Raw genomic sequence first — 19,566 nt, 5'->3', positions numbered from 1 at the left:
TCGTTATTATCGTTAAAGTTATAATTAGTATTATTATTATTATCCAATTATTATTATTATTATTATTAGTATTATTATTATTATTATTATCATTATTAATATATATATCATTATTTAAAAATAGTTATTGTTATTGTTATTATTATTATTATTACTATATTATCATTAAGATAATTATTAGTATTATCATTAATAATGTTATAGTAACTATCATTATTAATATTAGTGTAATTAAAACAAATATTTGTAACACCTAATTATTTTGATTACTATTATTATCATTATTATGAACACGATATAAAAGATGATTAAAAGCTATTAAATGAAACGATTAGGAAATAATGGGTAAGAGTTTCATGATGAAATTAAAATATTATAAGATATTGATTTAGATAAAATTATCGTTCTTATTATTTTTATCATTATTATTATTATTAAAAGTATCGTTAGTATTAAAACTATCATTTTAACAAAAAATATCATTTTAATAGAAATGTCATTGTTACTATAAAATATCATTATTATTATTATTTTAAATAGAATTATTATTTTAAAGATAATATTAAAAATTATCGTAAATATTACAGTTATCATAATTAGAATTATCGTTTTATCATAATGTCATCTTAGTAATTATAAATATTGATAATTTTATAATAATAATTATTATTATAAAATAATACAACTTTTACTTACTATCATTATAGATATTATTTTATCAAATAAATATGTGATACAAACATATTTTACTACGTGTAATAACTTACTTTAATAATACCTATCATATTATCTTTATGATATTAAATGAACCCTATAAATTTTATTACTTAAATATATATATATATATATATATATAAAAGTATATTTTATTATCTAAATTTAATATAAAATTTTATTTATTAATAAATAAATTATATTATTTACTCTAATAAATCTTTTAAAAATATTTAAAAATATAAAACGACGATATTTAAACTATATATTAATCATGTATAAATTTTTGCAAATTATTTTAAGTCTAATTTACTTTTGTTGACTTTTGCATATTAGTCTCGAGCATTAGGATTGTGGTACACTATGACTTGACCTAATTTGTTAGACAAATATTGACCAACACATAAATATATATAATTAATTTACGTTCGTGAATCCGAGGCCAACCTTGCACTTGTTCAATGACGTTATATGTATTTTTACTACGAAATACAGTATGGTGAGTTTCATTTGCCTTTTTACCCTTTATATTTTTGGAACTGAGAATACATGCGCTTTTATAAATGTTTGACGAAATAGACACAAGTAATTGAAACTACATTCTATGGTTGAATTATCGAAATTGAATATGCCCCTTTTTATTAAAGTCTGGTAATCTAAGAATTAGGGAACAGACACCCTAATTGACGCGAATCCTAAAGATAGATCTATTGGGCCTAACAAACCCCATCCAAAGTACCGGATGCTTTAGTACTTCGAAATTTATATCATGTCCGAAGGAGGATCCTGGAATGATAGGGGATATTCTTATATGTATCTAGTTAATGTCGGTTACCAGGTGTTCACCATATGAATGATTATTTTTGTCTCTATGCATGGGACGTATATTTATGAGAACTGGAAATGAAATTCTTGTGGTCTATTAAAATGATGGAAATAAATGATTATGATAAACTAATGAACTCACCAACCTTTTGGTTGACACTTTAAAGCATGTTTATTCTCAGGTGTTAAAGAAATCTTCCGCTGTGCATTTGCTCATTTTAAAGATATTACTTGGAGTCTTTCATAGCATATTTCGAAGAACGTTGCATTCGAGTCATTGAGTTCATCAAAGATTATTATTAAATCAATTTATAGTTGGATAGTGGATATTATGAAATGGTATGCATGCCTGTCAATTTTTGATGTAAAGAAAGATTGTCTTTTAAAAACGAATGCAATGTTTGTAAAATGTATCATATAGAGGTCAAATACCTCGCAATGTAATCAACTATTGTGAATCGTTTATAATGTATATGAACGGGTCCTTTTAGTAGGCACTTAAGGGATTTTACGGCAAAGTCTTAAAAGTTAAAAATAAAGTAACTACGGCAAAATACTAGTCTTAAAACTAATTACGAACGATAAATATAAAAATTACAAATTAAGCGATATAAATATACAATTTATAAAAAGAAACTAAAAATGAAAAAATTACAATTTTTATAAAAATATTATTTTTATATTATTATTATATAAAAATATTAATCTATATATTTAATAATAATAAATAAACTTAAAATTACAAATTATAAATTAAAACTAAAATTATAAACTAATTAAAACCCTAATTAATAATAATTATAAATTAAAAACCCTAACTGCATTTATGGCGTACCAGGTCAGACGTGTCAGACCACCCCATGCGATCGCATGGGGTTTAGGCTGATGAGTCATGCGACTGCATGGCCTGTCAGTCCAGGTTTTTTTTTTAGATTTTATATTATTTTTCTAAAAATTATAAATAAATATATTTATACAAATATATATTAAAAATATAGCGTTTCGCCGAGTCCCCGGCAGCGGCGCCAAAAATACTTGATGTGCGTAGGGGTGTATACAAAATACTATTATTTTTACTACGAAATACGACGAAATATGATACAAATTTTAATTAATTTATTTACAAATGGGATATACCTAAACTCTGCTACAACACTATAGGCAGTGTACCTAATCGTAGAGTAGTATAGTTTTCAGTAAGTCCGGTTCGTTCCATAGGGAGACGGCTTATTTTACACTATATTTTAAACAACTATATTTGTACAATATATATATATATATATATATATATATATATATATATATATATATATATATATATATATATATATATATATATATATATATATATATATATATATATATATATTACAATTATTATTATTATTATAAAAGAGGGTTTTACCGTTTAATGACCGGTTTGTCGATTTTATATTTTAAGTCACAATTAAAACCGAATGTAAAATATTAAAAATAAATATAACTTAATTTAAAGCGCAAAGTAAATGACGATAAATAAAATTGCGATAATTAAAAGTACGATAATTAAAAATGCAATAAATAAAATGACAGTAAATAAAAATGCGATAAGATATAAAATAAAGGAATTATGCTTATTTAAACTTCCGTAATCATGATGTTTGACGTGTTGATTTTAGTTTACGACCATGGGTTAATTGTCCTTTGTCCTGGATTATTCAATATGTCCATCTGGTTTTTGTCCATAACAGTCCATCAGTCATAAATATAAAGTGCGAATGTCCTCGTCAAATTATCCTTATATCCGAAGTCAAATATTCCAACTAATTGGGGACTTAAACTATAATTACACCAATTTACCTTGTATATAATTCACCCCTGTTTTAATAAGTCCATTGACTATTAATCCATTCCCGTGTCCGGTTAAATGAACGATTATTAGTACTTATAAATATCCCGCCCATCGTGTCCGATCGAGTGTATATGGCTATTTATAGGTACGTCCAATTGTAAATCTTTATATTAAATTAACGAACTATCATTCAATTAAACAAATATAAAGATCATTAATAGCCCATAGTCTAATTTCCACAAGTGTCGTTCTTTTGTTCAAACCCCAATTATGGTACAAAGCCCAATTACCCCATCTTTAATATTTAGCCCAACATCATGATTACTTCGGCTTAAATAAGCATAATATTAACTTAAGTACGAGACATTAATTTAAAAAGGAGAACATAGCTTACATTGATTATTTATCGCGTAGTGTTACACGGACATAACTTCGACTTCAAAACCCGTAAAATAACCTTTACATTACCCAAACTAATCTAATATAAAACTAACCTATATTATATTATATATATATATATATATATATATATATATATATATATATATATATATATATATATATATATATATATATATATATATATATATATATATATATATATATATATATATATTAATTATATATTAATTATACAGAGGGAGTATTATTGTGGATGGTGTAAAGAATTTGATCAGTTCGTTGGCTATTTATAATACTTGGCCTGAAAATTCCCTCCATGCGATCGCATGGAAATGCTGCCTTCTGGCCATGCGATCGCATGGCCACCCTGGATCCAGCTGTTTTGCTTTGTTTCTAGCTTGTCGACATAATTTAATAAATATATATAATATATATATAATTATATATATATTATATTATATTCTTGTGCTTAGTAGACTTGTAATTTTAGGTCAGTTGCGTCGCGCGTTGATAGTTGGTTCAGGTCCCGGTTCCGGATTTTCGAACGTCCTTTCGTACTATATAATATCTTGTACTTTGCGTTTTGCAATTTGTAATTTGCACAAAAAATTATTTTCCTTAACTCCCAAAATTCGCGCAAGTCTTTAACTCACTTTTAGTGGCACTTTTGAGTGCACTATGGCTTTAGTGGCACTTTTCAGGCTTTAGTGACACTTTTTCTTCAATTCTTTAATCTTCGTGCTTTGTCTTCACATTTATTTATTTAAACGATTATAACTTAAAAATAGAATAATTACAACTAAAAACTTTACATATTGAGATGATATTGCGACTAAATATATGTTCGTTTGGAGCACTATCACTTGTTCAGTTGTTATTTCTCCATTGGATCACATTTTATAAATTCTACTTCACCCGATAAGATTATGTACACATCATCGGCCGTCTCATTTTGGGTTATAATGTCTTCTCTCGGGGGTATGTATTCGTATTTTACATCCGCAACCTATTTTTCAAAGAGAATCAAAAGGAATTTGTAACATTATAACATAAATAACTTTAGGAATTCACATTTCACTTGTGAGTAAATTGAGTTCGAGTATAATTCATACCAGAAGTTTGAGAGTTTCTCTTGCAACTCCTTTAGACATGTAGACTTCATCAAGTTTAGGTAAAAACAGATGCTCTCTAACTCTTTTGTATTGTTCTTGGCAACTGCACTATTAAATGTTGTTGATTCAAGCTCTCAGCCTTGTATCTTAAGGAAATATACGACACAAATCTGATCTTTAAGTTGAGATGGTATCTGGTGTTTATTTACAAAATTTGATGTCGTTTCAATATTATTTCTCTAGAAGGAAACAAACTAAGACGTTACAGTTTTTCTATAGTTTGATATGTTCAAATGTGTAATGAGAGGTATTAAAAATAGATAGTGGTCTAAGACGATTATTGACTGAAAATGATGTGCTGATTGTAAACTGTAATATTTTCATATTCGTGTTTTATGTATGAAAGTCAATTTTAACAAGTAATGAAGTGCTTACGAATTCCAAAGTGCGACTGAGGACTTTCAGCTGCTAAGCTAGCCATATTTCCAAGAACGTAGGTTGAAAGGCCATGGTTGAAAATCATGAAAATGATAATAACCACCATTTCCGACGTGTTTTGACCATGGAGGTCACCATAACCAACCATGGACACATAGGTTATTGACCAATATATTGCAGAGATGTATAGAACATGAAGATATGTATTCGTAATTGAGGCCCATAGATCCGATTAATGATGGAGCTTGAACACAAATGTTAAGGGGGCCAAAATAATCCATGCAAAACATTTAGTCTCTTATATATACATATAATCTATAACGTTCAAAATAAAGTAAATACGACGATTAACATTATAAAATCTACAACTTAGCTGTAAGAAGATTCTATAAAAGTTACGTATCTAACCTGTATAATATACGGAGTATTGTTTAGAGTTTTCCGTTTAAGAATACAGATGTTTCTAAAGTTGAGAAACACTATAACATGCATGTTTCTTAAATAATGTATTTATTTAAGTTCTATATCAAAGCTTGTTACATAACAATTACAAATTCGTTTTCTTCCATAGTAAATATTGTTAGACAATAATAAGGTCCGAGTCCGTATGTGAGCTTATGGTGTTTTGACGGGCGGCACAGGTCCCAGGATGAGACCCTCTCTGATACCATGTAAAACAATAAAACCCGTAAATATTATTGTAAATAGTAGACACTATTTATAGAGTACAAGAGAAACCCTAAATAATATTGCTCGCGAGGTATGAGGAAGTGAGATGATGTAGACAATCCTTCCTATACCTTAGAATATAATGAAGTCGTTTCCCCACTCACGTGTAGAAGCATTTCCAACAATAACAATGCAATTTCGATATGAAATTTTTTTAATAAAAAGAATGCAATTTCATAAAATAATATTCTTTATAATAAGGATTTGTTTAACTATAGCCCTAATGGCTATACTTAAGAAAATAAATGATACTTAAATGATGGTATACTAAAATTGGTAAATTGGTTATTAACATACGTAGTATTAGAAGTATATAATCTACGTCTGAAATGAAAACGTATGCCAACCCGCAGACACAAGATATAATAAAGTCTTCAATTAAAAAAACAAACACCACCTTAATGTCTTAGGGGGTGATTGGATTTGCGTTTTCAAAATTGATTATGCGTGTTAGATAATCAGAATCAAATAATCAGCTGTAGCAAAATGTGGTTTTGATAAATGGTGTTTGAATTTGATTATGTTGTTTAATATCGTGATAATCAGATAATCAGTTTTTTGAATGTTTGGAAAAATCAGATTATTTAATAATTTAACTTGTAAAATTATCAAAATGGACACTCTTTCAAAGTAATAAAATAGATAAAAAATTATCATGCATGATGTAATCTAATATTAAACACGAGTGTTCATAGATAATTAAATTTTGGTTTGAAAAAAAAATGTTAGAATCCTGATTTCAATTGTAACACAGTTTGTTTGTTGGACTTTTTGTTATTGTTATATGTTTAAAAATAAAAATTAAGATTAAAATAATAGTAGAAAAAAGATTACTTTTTCTAGTACCCATAGTGTTATTTTGCAGGCACGGTTCGTCAGAGCATATGGGTCAAGAGAAAATAATTTACATACATACTCTTGTACTTTTTATATGCATGCATTGTGAAAAGAGACACACTTTCGCAGGAGGTTGTAGATTAAAAATGTTTTCCCTATAAGGGTAGTATGGTAAAGTAGAAGGTGAGAGTTTTATTGATAACTGGTTTTATGTGCAGTGACCCTGCACCTACTTCTTGAAATTCGCGTTTTGAAGCCTAAGAAAACGCAAAAAATCGATTTTTAATATTTATTAGCCAAACACTACAACTAGATTATTTAGGATTTTAAACCGTAATAATCAAAAAATAAGGCTCAAATCGCAAAGACAAACCCCCTTAATTAATGTATTAGTTAATGTCTTAAGATAGCCCTTAGGATTATATTTAGAATTTTTTTTGATAATAATTACTCTCTTCGTCCCAAAATAATAGTGTGTTTGACTATTTGTTGAATTTAAAAAATAATGATGAATTGTCTAATTTGCCTTTCACTCAATTAATGTAGTTAATAAAGAGTAATTAATAAAATTAATGGGCTCATCTCAACTTGTTGCACAAACTTTTTCACAAAGTACGAGTCACAAGCTTGATCATATTACCAAAAAGTTACAATATCTGGAAAATGGAAAAAGAATACTCTTGGACCGAGTGTGAATGATGATAGAAATAAAAGTATTAACAGGAAACTTTGGACGTCCGTGGTAGATTAATCTAAATTGTTGGTCCGAAACTGGTAACAGAGGCTTTAGCCCACAAGTGTTATTGAGAAATGAAATGAATCATGTGCTGAGAACTTTAGCAGTGTTTCAAATTTCGGTATGGGCGGGGGTTGTAAAACGACTCGATGGACAAGTCGTTTTTGGGTTGTGTATTTTTGACCAACCAAAACCTGTAAACCTGATTTGCTACCCCAACCTAAATATGTTTCTAGGTTCCTTTGATTATTTTAACATACATTATTAAATAATAATAATCCATAGCTCCCAAAATTAGATTCCACATTTCCATTTTAATTTGTCACAAAATAATTGTCTATTTACCAAAATAGTTAACCATCTATAGCATTTTAGCATTACAATTTTTCACAAAATAAGTCAATGAACTAAAATGCTGCAACAGAAATTTGTATTTACAATGCACTAAATTTTGGATCGCATGAAGTAGTGAACCTAAGGCAAAACACCCTGTCTGCTCTTTAGGTTAGGCGATCAAACTTAACACATTAGATACACCCTAATTAAAACACACTTCAATGAGATTTGTTTATCACTCTAATTAACATTTAAACAAATTTCATTCCATGAATTCACAAATTCATATTTAACATCCACATCTATAAACAATTCATGAAACTTAAAAGTTATGTTGCAAAAACATATGTTCTTGTGGTGAAGCAGGTCCAATCTCTTCTTCCAACCTCCTCAATCCATCACCCAAATGTTTATTCTCCGAAATTTTCGGATCGACAACATCCGCTTCCGAAACCGACGACTTCCTCCGTTGAGACGACGCCACGCTCGGAAACGTAATCCACGACGGAGCTCGAAATTCGATCCGCTGATCTTCCGTTTCATCACCTTCTAAATCTGATCGATTTGATGAACGTTGTGACGATTTCTTATGCATTCGACTACTTCCTAAAACAACCTCAGTTGGTAATATCGGTTGATCGTTACTCGGACTACCCATTAGCATCGCTAAAGCTCGTTCTAGTGCGGTTGTTACTTTATCCATTGACGGTCGTTCTTTACCTCTCATTCGCACACATTTACAAGCTATATTCGTGATCCGTTTCAAAGCTTCGAGATCTGACGGTGCGGTTAATACCGGATCGAGAATCGCGTGGATCTCGCCAGCTTTGATTAACGGAACCGCCCATTCAACAATATTTCCTTCTTCGAATTGCATATCGATCGCTTTTCTACCAGTTAAAATCTCGAGAAGCAAAACGCCAAAGCTATAAACGTCAGATTTCGTAGTAAGGTAATGGAGTCGATAATATTCCGGATCCAGATACCCTAGGGTGCCAGCTGGCAGCTCAGCCAACGGCGAGCTGCTGTTCGCGGGTCCCAACAACGAAAGTCCAAAATCAGCAACTCGCGCATTGTGTTCTTCATCGATGAGTATGTTTGACGATTTAATATCCCGGTGGATTACAGGCGGGCAAGCGTAACCATGTAGATATTCAATACCTCGAGCCGCTTGTACAGCTATCGTAACACGTTTAACCCAATTTAATTGCGCCTTTAACGTTTTCGGGCTGCCATGAAGGTGCTGATGAAGTGACCCGTTCGCCATGAACTCATAAACTAACAACCGTTGTTCGCCTTCTTCACAGTATCCAAGCAGATTAAGCAAATGTGCATGATTTAATCTCGATAACAAATCGAGTTCGTTATGAAACTCCATTGAATTCCTCTTCATATCGGGTGAAAGAATTGCCCTTTTAACAGCAACAACGACACCATCTTTCAAAATTCCCTTAAAAACGCACGAAAAACTACCTTTCCCGACTAATGCCTCTTCTGTAAAACCACCAGTCGCACGTTCAAGTTCATCGTAACTAAAAACTTGTGCTCGTCTGATCTTGATCTCTTCCAAATCGGGCTGAATTATTCCTCCATCTTTCTGAAACCCGTTGTTTTTAATAAATTTAACTCCTTTAATCGAACATTTACAGTTCTTCAACTTATAACGAACGTAAAAAATAGCAGTCAACGATACCACAATTACTAACACGACTGCAAAAACGATCTCCCCTATAATCACTGGTACCTGAAGTGCCCAAAATCTTTCGGTTTTCTTATCAGTAAACGAACAACTGGACGAACACTCAACTGAGGTACAATTTGAGCAGTTATACGCACAAACTCGATCTGCATATCTTGTGCATTTGGTTTTCTCATACATTTGACCCGGGCATTCATGGCTACACGGTAAACAAATTCGAGACCCGGGTGACTTACATGGAGAACTGATATTGTTATACTCGTAAAACCCGTTTTCACACGTATTAGACCGACAAGCACCTGGGGAAACCGCTAACGGCGACATCGACGTCGGAAAACCGGCACCCCAACAAACCGGAGTGAGCATTTTATCCGCTACCACACCACAAGAAAAATAGTCCCCCGCCACAATTTCGTAAAACCGAACATCTTTCGGGGGTTGTGTGCTCGAATCAACCCGAAAACCCCAACAAACGACCTCGTGATTATAGCTTATGATACCACATGCGTGAAACCGCCCGCCAACGACTGAAAGCATTGGTTCAGACGGGGCCAAGTCAACGTTGACTTGGCCCTGACGGGCCAACTCGATTGCAATTTCCTCTTCGGATTCCCAACTTGTCCCCCAACATGAAACATTCGACTCGATGTCTTCCAGTATCCCACAAACATGATAACCGCCAGCTGATATCTTCCGGAATTTAATGTCTTTCGGGACGCGACTAATCACGCCACTACTAGTCTCGTCCCCCCAACAAAACGCGCTACGGTTTTGCGAAAACAAACCACAATTGAATTCTGAACCAGCCGAAATTGACTGAATCTGACCTTCGAAAATATGACTTCTAGTCATGTTATAACCCCAACAATCGACAAGAGACGTATTCCTTAGAGTGCCTGTTAGGGGTTTACGGAGACCGCATAAGTGGTGGTCCCCAGCGCTGAGTTCGACAAACTCGGCTAACTTAGCCATGGGTTGAGGGACACCCATTGCTATAAAGCTACTGTTGCCCCAACAAAAAGGTTGGTTTTTAGCCATCAAAAGCCCACAAATGAACCCGTTTCCACCAGTTAACCAGGAAAATTGTTCGAATAAAGGTGTTGAATTGGTGATGGCTGAATTCGAACCGTAACATGTTACAAGGTGAGACCCATCTGATCTTAGACCACAAAAAGCCGTACCATATTCACCATAAGATACAGCAATGGAAGACATTGAACCAAGACCAGTAACTAAACCATTTAAATCTAATGCAACCACCATCAACAGTAGGGTGTGTAGTGACAAATCCTCAACAAAAACCCTCACCCCCATTACAAATTGTTGACTATAAAAGTCAAACAAAATTGATAATCAATTCCCACCAAAAAGACCTCCAAATCCACTATTCAAACACATATTCTAATAAATATTCCACCTAAAACATCTTCAAATCCAACGATAATCAGATCTTACTTACCTCACAAATGTCCTGCAAATTAGGAACACGTCATCGGTTGACCAACAAAAGTCAAATAAACCCATACTGAACCCCAGTGAAAGAACTCCATTAATCTCAAACCCAATCAAAGAAAACCATTACCCAGATCAAATCATGCAAACCCCATTTGAAATCTAGCATTAAAACAATAAAAAGATTCAAACTTTAATCAAGAAAATTAGCAGATAAATGTGTTTCATTTGAAACCAAAAAAATAATAATTACAGAGTTAGAGTAGTAACTTACATTACAGAAAAATAAAACCCAAATGGAGTAGTTGTTGTTGTTGTTGTTTAAGGGTGGTGGTGGTGGTGGTAGAAATGAAATTGAATGTTGTGGAGGTGAAATTATTAGTTTCAAAGGGAGAAGGGTGTTTGTGTGTAGGTGAATGCATTAAATGTAAAGAGTTAATGCAAAATTGATGTTTTCATGCCTGGATTTCTGCACACATGTCCACTGCTTTGGTCCTTGTATCTCTCTTTCTTTTATACTTACCCCTTAATTAATCCTTAATCCTTAATTAATCCTTAATCCTTGATATAATGTTACGAGGTAGTACTATATTAGTCCTTCTTCCCCCTTAATTGACTTTCGGTTTTTGGATTAGTCGATATTTTCAGTTAAAAGTTATACCTTTCTAGTAGACATTTCTATTTCCATTTTTTAACTATATAAAAAAAGGATATTAGTTCATAACAGCATCATTTAATATACTTTAAATTTGTTGTTTAATATGGTTGTTATCTACTATACGTTCAAACATGCACGTTTCATTTTCACAATTCATATAGTGCCATATAGGAGTATTGTGATCAAACCCGAGGACATGTATTTCAACTTTTTAGATCCAATGAAATAAAATGATTTGCTTGTTGCACGTTAGATGTTCATTTTCACAATTCATATATCCATATAAAGAGTATTGTGAAATGATAATTGATAAGTCATGACAAGTAGAGGGGCTGGAAGTGTCATTCGCTGAAAGTATGAAGTTTGTGTTGCGTTTGTTAAGTGTCAAAAGTACAGGGATGTTAAGTGTAAATTGTGTGTTTACACTAGGGATAACAATGGCCACCCGATCCGATGGATATCCACCAGATCCACCTGCTTCGTGATGGATATAGATGAACCTAAACGGATATGGATACGGATACGGATGAACTTTAACGGATATGGATATCGATATGGATGAAAAGTTTCATCCATGGATATATCCATTACCACCCGAAATACATATACAAATATATAAATATAGATATATGCATAATATTTACCATTACAAGTTTATTCACCGTTAAATTTACATATTTCTTTCAACCCATAATTAAATAACTATAATATATTACAATAAAATACGTATAAATAATAATATAAACTTACAAATTTCATATATAATTTTTCATAATCTATGTTTTGTAGTAAAAATAAAATTTTTTTGTTATATCTTCGACAAGGATTACACATTCTTATGGGTAGATTTTAATTATGTCATGTTATATTTATTTTTGTTGTACTACGTTTTTATTTTAATCGAATATTAGAAAATATTATAATATTTTTTTAACATCCATTGGATATCCATTAACCCGCTAAATCCATTAGATATGGATATGGATGGATGACCTGAAACTAAATGGATATGGATATGGATATGGATGAACAAAAACTAAAAGGATATGGATATGGATACGGCATCACCCGATCCATATCTGATCCATTGACATCCCTAGTTTACACATTTGAATTAGTGTTAACTCTGTTTTTTTTTTAGAACAGCTGAATAAAATTGTGTGCTTTTGTTAAGTGTCTGATCATGCATATTTTAACTGAGGGGTTTAATATGTCTGCTCAATACGTAAAGAGGGGTTTAAGGATCTTAGAACGTGGCTCTCCGGTCCGGCTACCGTGAATAACCCTGGCCGACATGATGATGTCGGCGGGGTGGCCAAGTGATTAAGTCCAACTTCGATAGCGGTCGCTGATCGGAAGGCCCCAAATAAGGTCGTAGGTGCTAGCTTACAAAAGACTAACCTGTTAACCTTGAAAAGATGCTGAATGATGCTGCTTTACGTAATGTGTATCGTATGCGATGGTTACGTAACGTGCTGTGTCTGGTAAACGATGATTAGGGTTTGTATTTATAGGCAAACCCTAATTCTAGAACCGTCCCAGATCATGATAATCTCATCCATAACTGACTCCCCCGAATCACGGATATAATAATGGAAAAGATATTTACTTGACAGCTAAGCAACCGCCGTACCGGGAACAAAGGCATTCGCACGCCGCATACCGCACACAAGAACACGCATACGCACAATAGTGATTGTCCGCATACATTTGCGGTGCGCCTGCGGGTTGCGGTATCATTATGTCCCCCCAGTTTGATGTTATATGGCGCGAGGCGTATGATATCTGTGGCGACCCGGCAAAATCGTCATTGACGGCGCCGCTAACTTAGGTCCCGTTACGTGGTCGTAGTCCCTATATGAGACTCGTTTGACCAAAATTACGTCGCATTCATTTGAAAAGTACAAGACTTGCAAAGTTTAGTTTACCAAACGGATTGACTACAAGTTTAAGTTTACAAAAGTAATGTATAAATGAAATAAACTTGTGACATAAAGTAAGTTGAAAATCACGGTTGCTATAAATAGCGTAAGTCTGTAGACAAAAGTTTGAATCCAAAGGTGCTATCACTAGCGTATGTATGTATGTATGCTTGACTCCAAGCACGAAATCAAAGTGTATGCATGTATGCTTGACTCCAAGCAAGTATGAGTGTACGCGGAAGCATGTAACAAATAGCCAAGTATGAACCTGAGAAACATATAGAAAACTGTCAACGAAAAACGTTGGTGAAATCATAGGTGTTTTAGTAAACGTTATATTTGAACCACAAGATTTAATATAAGATGATTATCAAAATCATTTGCATTCCAAAGTTGTTGTTTGTATCCCGGGCACCCAATTATCAAACTTAACTGTTTTGCACCCTTTGCGTAGTGTTAGAACATACACTAGACCCGAAAATATATTTCATCCGCTAACGGTAGCGAACCGTCCGAATGAGGCTCGTCAAGCCCATGTGATCACATAATATAAGTTCACGTTTACACCCTGCAAGTGTAACTAATGATAATTGAATTGAGGCTTTTTGTTCAAACCCGTACGTGGAATGTTCGTTTTCGTACTTGTGTTCAAGTGTAAAAGTATGATACGTATATGTTTCTCATCCCATAGTTTAAAGCATAAAAGTTGTTGAAAGATGGGACTATGATCTCACCTCGAGTGCACGAGTATAAAAGTACTTCACAAAGTAAACGTGTGCATGATAGTTGCTTAGCCTTGACCCAAATGTGAAGAAATTGGTACCAAAATGTAGAGGATGAAGAGAGGATCACGAAAATGTAATTTGTTTTGAAGTTTGCTTCTCGATCCGGATTTAGATGATGATTTTATGAAGATGGGTGTTTGAGTTCATGAAAGGGAAGTAGAGAGAAAAGAGGAAGAAGGTGGGAGGTGAAATGAATGGATGGATAAGGTGGGTTGACTAGTTGACCTAGTCAACTAGTTTGCCCACTTGGCAACCTCGGTCCCTCAAGTTTCAAAGCGGATGCGGGAATTAACCAAACGAACATTTTAAAAATGCTCGAGTAAACGAGTGATGTTATAATTAAATAACGGGAAAATTAAGAACGTTGGTCAACGGAAACTACGAATTTAAATAACGAAAGGTATTATTAAAAAAAAAAGATATTGTTAAAAATAAATTTAATGGAAAAACGCGGGATGTTACATTACCTACACCTTAAAAGAAATTTCGTCCCGAAATTTAGTTGGAAGTAGTAGTCGTTGTTTCTTCCTCGAGATCTTGCGTTGTCGGTTTTACGAATAAGTGAAGGTACTCCCTCGGGTATTTCAACGAACTTCGACAGTCGCGATTTTACGTTGGTTTAAAGTTTGGTTCCACGATTTATAGTTTCAACCGGTCCTCCTTGGAAGTGAGGTTTATCGTTGATAGTAAGTTCATCGAAGAGGATAACAAGTTCTTGTCTCGCAAGACACGCCTTTAAGTTTGATACACAGAATGTAGGATGAACGGAATTTGTTTGAGTCAGAAGTTCGAAGCGGTAAGCAACGGGCACAACACACCCCAAAATTTCAAAAGGACTAAAATATCGCGGATATAGCTTTCTACGTTTCCGAAATGGACTACACCTTTTCAAGGTGCGACTTTTAACGTTACGCGGTTTTCCACGTGGAATTTGAAAAGTTTACGTCTAACAGTGGCATAGCTCCTTTGGCGACTACGGTCGTCTCGAGCCTTTCTGAGGTTAAAGAAGTTTCTTGGTTGTTCCATGAATTAGCTCGGGTTCGGTGGTTTGATTATCATTAACTTGGTTCTACAAAAGGAGAATGACGTTTTCGGTCACATAAGATTTCAAAAGGTCTGACGTTAAGACTTGAATGATAACTATCGGCGTAAGAGAATTTAGTAAAGGCAATGACTTTTCTCAAGAAATTTTGAAGTCGATAACACGAATTCGTTTTATGATTTCCAAGGTTTGAATCGTATGTTTGTTTGGCCCTTCGAGATGCGTTGATGTGTTGTACTCATGTTTAAACGTGGTCCCGAGGCTTTTCGAAAAGCACTCCGAAATCTAGAAGTGAAACAAGAATCTCGATCTGAAATGAGGTACATTTCTGTAAGGTATGTTTGAACGGGTACATCAGGACTCGAAAACGTTAGTTAGAACAAATTTCTCAAGAAATTTGCGTCGCGAAAGATTTATCTGTTTCCAAAAACGTTTGTTGGAGCAAGTTCTCATCGGTTTCTGAAAACGTTCGTCGGGGCTATTCACCCTCGAGGCGAGTACTAGTATAACGTGAAGAGTCTATCTCTCCATTGAAAATTTAGAATCAAAGATTTCCTTATACGGAAGTACGAGTGTAATACGAGAGAAGTTTCCACCTCGGTGTGAGCATAACAGGTATATTGTAGTTCGATGATAAAACTGTGCGAGGACGAGATAGTATTCATGTATAACGTATGTTTGAAGTTGAAAGAATTCGTCATTCATTAGGAAGCATAAATATGGTTCGACAATATTCGAAGGTGTGTCCCCGGTATGGTTGTTGTCAGTACTTTCGGAGTTTTCAGATGTCCAAACATGAATAGATGAAGTCATGTACATGGCACATGGTGGTGATTAGGTTGATCGAGTCTAGCCACCATCACGTGTCATTAGAACTTTGGTATGTCTTACCGTAATATAACCACGTTGATCGAGTGTCGTTATATTACGCTAACTCATACCTCCATTCCCACATCACTCCATAACATCAAGTTCGTGTAACTGTGAAGATCTAAAATGAACAAAATGTAACGACGTCTCAAACGTGACTCGTATTAAATCGAAAGAATTTCTGCAACTCTAAGGAAGCGTTCCCCGAGGGAAGTGTATAAATGATTGTTCACGTCAATGCGGTTCGAGTCAGACAATAATGTATTTAGGTATGAAAAGAGTAACGAGTCATGATAACGAGTAGTACGCAACCGTAGTGATAAATAGTGATGACGATACTCATCTAGAGTGGTGGTGGTAACTTTACAACACTTGTGGATAGTAAGCTGAGACGGGGTGGATAACAACCAAGGAGTCAGAATTCCCGAACTAGAGTAACTAACGAAGTCGTGGTCATCCGTACGCGTATAAACCTTGAATTCACGTGTGTTACCAAAAAGTGGCGGAATACGAGTTCGTATGATGAAGGTTGGGTACCATTAAAAAGTTTGCCTAAGAATGATTCAAGTATAATGCACAAGTAGTCAAGTAAGTGCTATCTATAGCAAATGTATGTCAGAATGCAATGGCTAACTATCCGGTTGTAGTCTAGATTCACTAATGCGTCCCAACGACTCTGTCAGACACACTAATGCACATCCTAGTTCCCTACAACCAACGCTCTGATACCATCTGTGGCGACCCGGCAAAATCGTCATTGACGGCGCCGCTAACTTAGGTCCCGTTACGTGGTCGTAGTCCCTATATGAGACTCGTTTGACCAAAATTACGTCGCATTCATTTGAAAAGTACAAGACTTGCAAAGTTTAGTTTACCAAACGGATTGACTACAAGTTTAAGTTTACAAAAGTAATGTATAAATGAAATAAACTTGTGACATAAAGTAAGTTGAAAATCACGGTTGCTATAAATAGCGTAAGTCTGTAGACAAAAGTTTGAATCCAAAGGTGCTATCACTAGCGTATGTATGTATGTATGCTTGACTCCAAGCACGAAATCAAAGTGTATGCATGTATGCTTGACTCCAAGCAAGTATGAGTGTACGCGGAAGCATGTAACAAATAGCCAAGTATGAACCTGAGAAACATATAGAAAACTGTCAACGAAAAACGTTGGTGAAATCATAGGTGTTTTAGTAAACGTTATATTTGAACCACAAGATTTAATATAAGATGATTATCAAAATCATTTGCATTCCAAAGTTGTTGTTTGTATCCCGGGCACCCAATTATCAAACTTAACTGTTTTGCACCCTTTGTGTAGTGTTAGAACATACACTAGACCCGAAAATATATTTCATCCGCTAACGGTAGCGAACCGTCCGAATGAGGCTCGTCAAGCCCATGTGATCACATAATATAAGTTCACGTTTACACCCTGCAAGTGTAACTAATGATAATTGAATTGAGGCTTTTTGTTCAAACCCGTACGTGGAATGTTCGTTTTCGTACTTGTGTTCAAGTGTAAAAGTATGATACGTATATGTTTCTCATCCCATAGTTTAAAGCATAAAAGTTGTTGAAAGATGGGACTATGATCTCACCTCGAGTGCACGAGTATAAAAGTACTTCACAAAGTAAACGTGTGCATGATAGTTGCTTAGCCTTGACCCAAATGTGAAGAAATTGGTACCAAAATGTAGAGGATGAAGAGAGGATCACGAAAATGTAATTTGTTTTGAAGTTTGCTTCTCGATCCGGATTTAGATGATGATTTTATGAAGATGGGTGTTTGAGTTCATGAAAGGGAAGTAGAGAGAAAAGAGGAAGAAGGTGGGAGGTGAAATGAATGGATGGATAAGGTGGGTTGACTAGTTGACCTAGTCAACTAGTTTGCCCACTTGGCAACCTCGGTCCCTCAAGTTTCAAAGCGGATGCGGGAATTAACCAAACGAACATTTTAAAAACGCTCGAGTAAACGAGTGATGTTATAATTAAATAACGGGAAAATTAAGAACGTTGGTCAATGGAAACTACGAATTTAAATAACGAAAGGTATTATTAAAAAAAAAAAGATAGTGTTAAAAATAAATTTAATGGAAAAACGCGGGATGTTACAATATCAAACTATTAAGCGAAAGAAAAAACAAGAAAACGGCTAGCATTTAATATTCCGCGTGCGCCTAGATGCCATTAAATGCCTGTCACTATCGCAGAAGCCCATTCGGCGGACATGACATAAAGTGGAAGTGTGTCAGGCGCGTGCCAACCACGCGCGTACATGTAATCATACCCAACTGGCATCCACGCGCATAAATAAAGTGCTGGCCGTCGATTGCGTAACACGTGTACAGCCACGATCACACCACTCCATCCAATCTGCCCTATAAATACCCCATTTTTCAGCTCATTTCCACTTTCCTGCTTCAAGCTTCCTCGTTACGCTGCCAATTTGAATTCCGATCAAAAATCGAACATTCCAGCCACCGTTTAAAGGTTAGTATTCATCCGATTACTCCTAGAAAATGACTAAAGCTAACGAGACGTATGTAGATAGCGTAGAGTCTGTTATAGAGCAGAAGCACATAGATTACTTAGTGAAACAGTATCCTCCCTTAGCCAAGTACAATCCGGTGCCACCCCTACCCCATCAGCGTGCTCATGAGCCACCGGAGAAAAAAGTGGCCATCTATGAACATGCGTTCAAGCATGGTAACTTTAGGGTTCCTCCCTCTGACTTCTTCTTAGGCGTATTAGATCACTTCAGAGTGGGATTAGGGCAACTACACCCGTATGCCATAGGCAAAATAGTTCTCTTTGAAATGTGGTGCGCCGCAATCGACAGGGTACCGTTGGTTAAAGTTTTCTGTCATCTATACCGCCTAGCCAATCACCACAAATCTTGGTTCACCTTCTTCGCCCGAAAAAATTTCACCAAAACCCCAAAGTCGAATGCGGGTAACTGGAAAGAATCTTTCTTTTTCATTGACCAAACTGTAGTTGGTACCGCTTTTCCGCAAACGCTTATATGGTGCGAGAAGGTGGAAAAGGATGTGAACAAAACCCCGGTCCTTGATGACGAGGAAACAAAACTGTTAGTGAAGTGCGCTAACGCACAGCTGGTGCACCGGTCATACGGGAACGTGATGTTGCGGCTAGGGAAGATATCCGCACACTGG

At 34.6% G+C, this 19,566-nt stretch overlaps 1 protein-coding gene across 1 annotated transcript; it reads right to left on the bottom strand.

Moving 5' to 3' along the window:
* Positions 1-8,236: 8,236 nt before the first annotated feature.
* LOC139844272 (serine/threonine-protein kinase-like protein ACR4) lies at positions 8,237-11,039 on the bottom strand. Its single transcript, XM_071834489.1, has one exon. The coding sequence runs from the start codon at positions 10,971-10,973 to the stop codon at positions 8,283-8,285; it is 2,691 nt and encodes an 896-aa protein (XP_071690590.1). The 5' UTR covers positions 10,974-11,039; the 3' UTR covers positions 8,237-8,282.
* Positions 11,040-19,566: the final 8,527 nt, after the last annotated feature.

This window comes from Rutidosis leptorrhynchoides, chromosome 4 (assembly GCF_046630445.1).
Source record: "Rutidosis leptorrhynchoides isolate AG116_Rl617_1_P2 chromosome 4, CSIRO_AGI_Rlap_v1, whole genome shotgun sequence".
Classification (NCBI taxonomy): Eukaryota; Viridiplantae; Streptophyta; class Magnoliopsida; order Asterales; family Asteraceae; genus Rutidosis; species Rutidosis leptorrhynchoides.
This window is presented reverse-complemented; position numbering and strand designations above follow the sequence as displayed.

Coding starts and splice junctions, on each gene's coding strand:
- LOC139844272 (XM_071834489.1), bottom strand. CDS start 10,973: ATGGGGGTGAGGGTTTTTGTTGAGGATTTGTCACTACACACCCTACTG.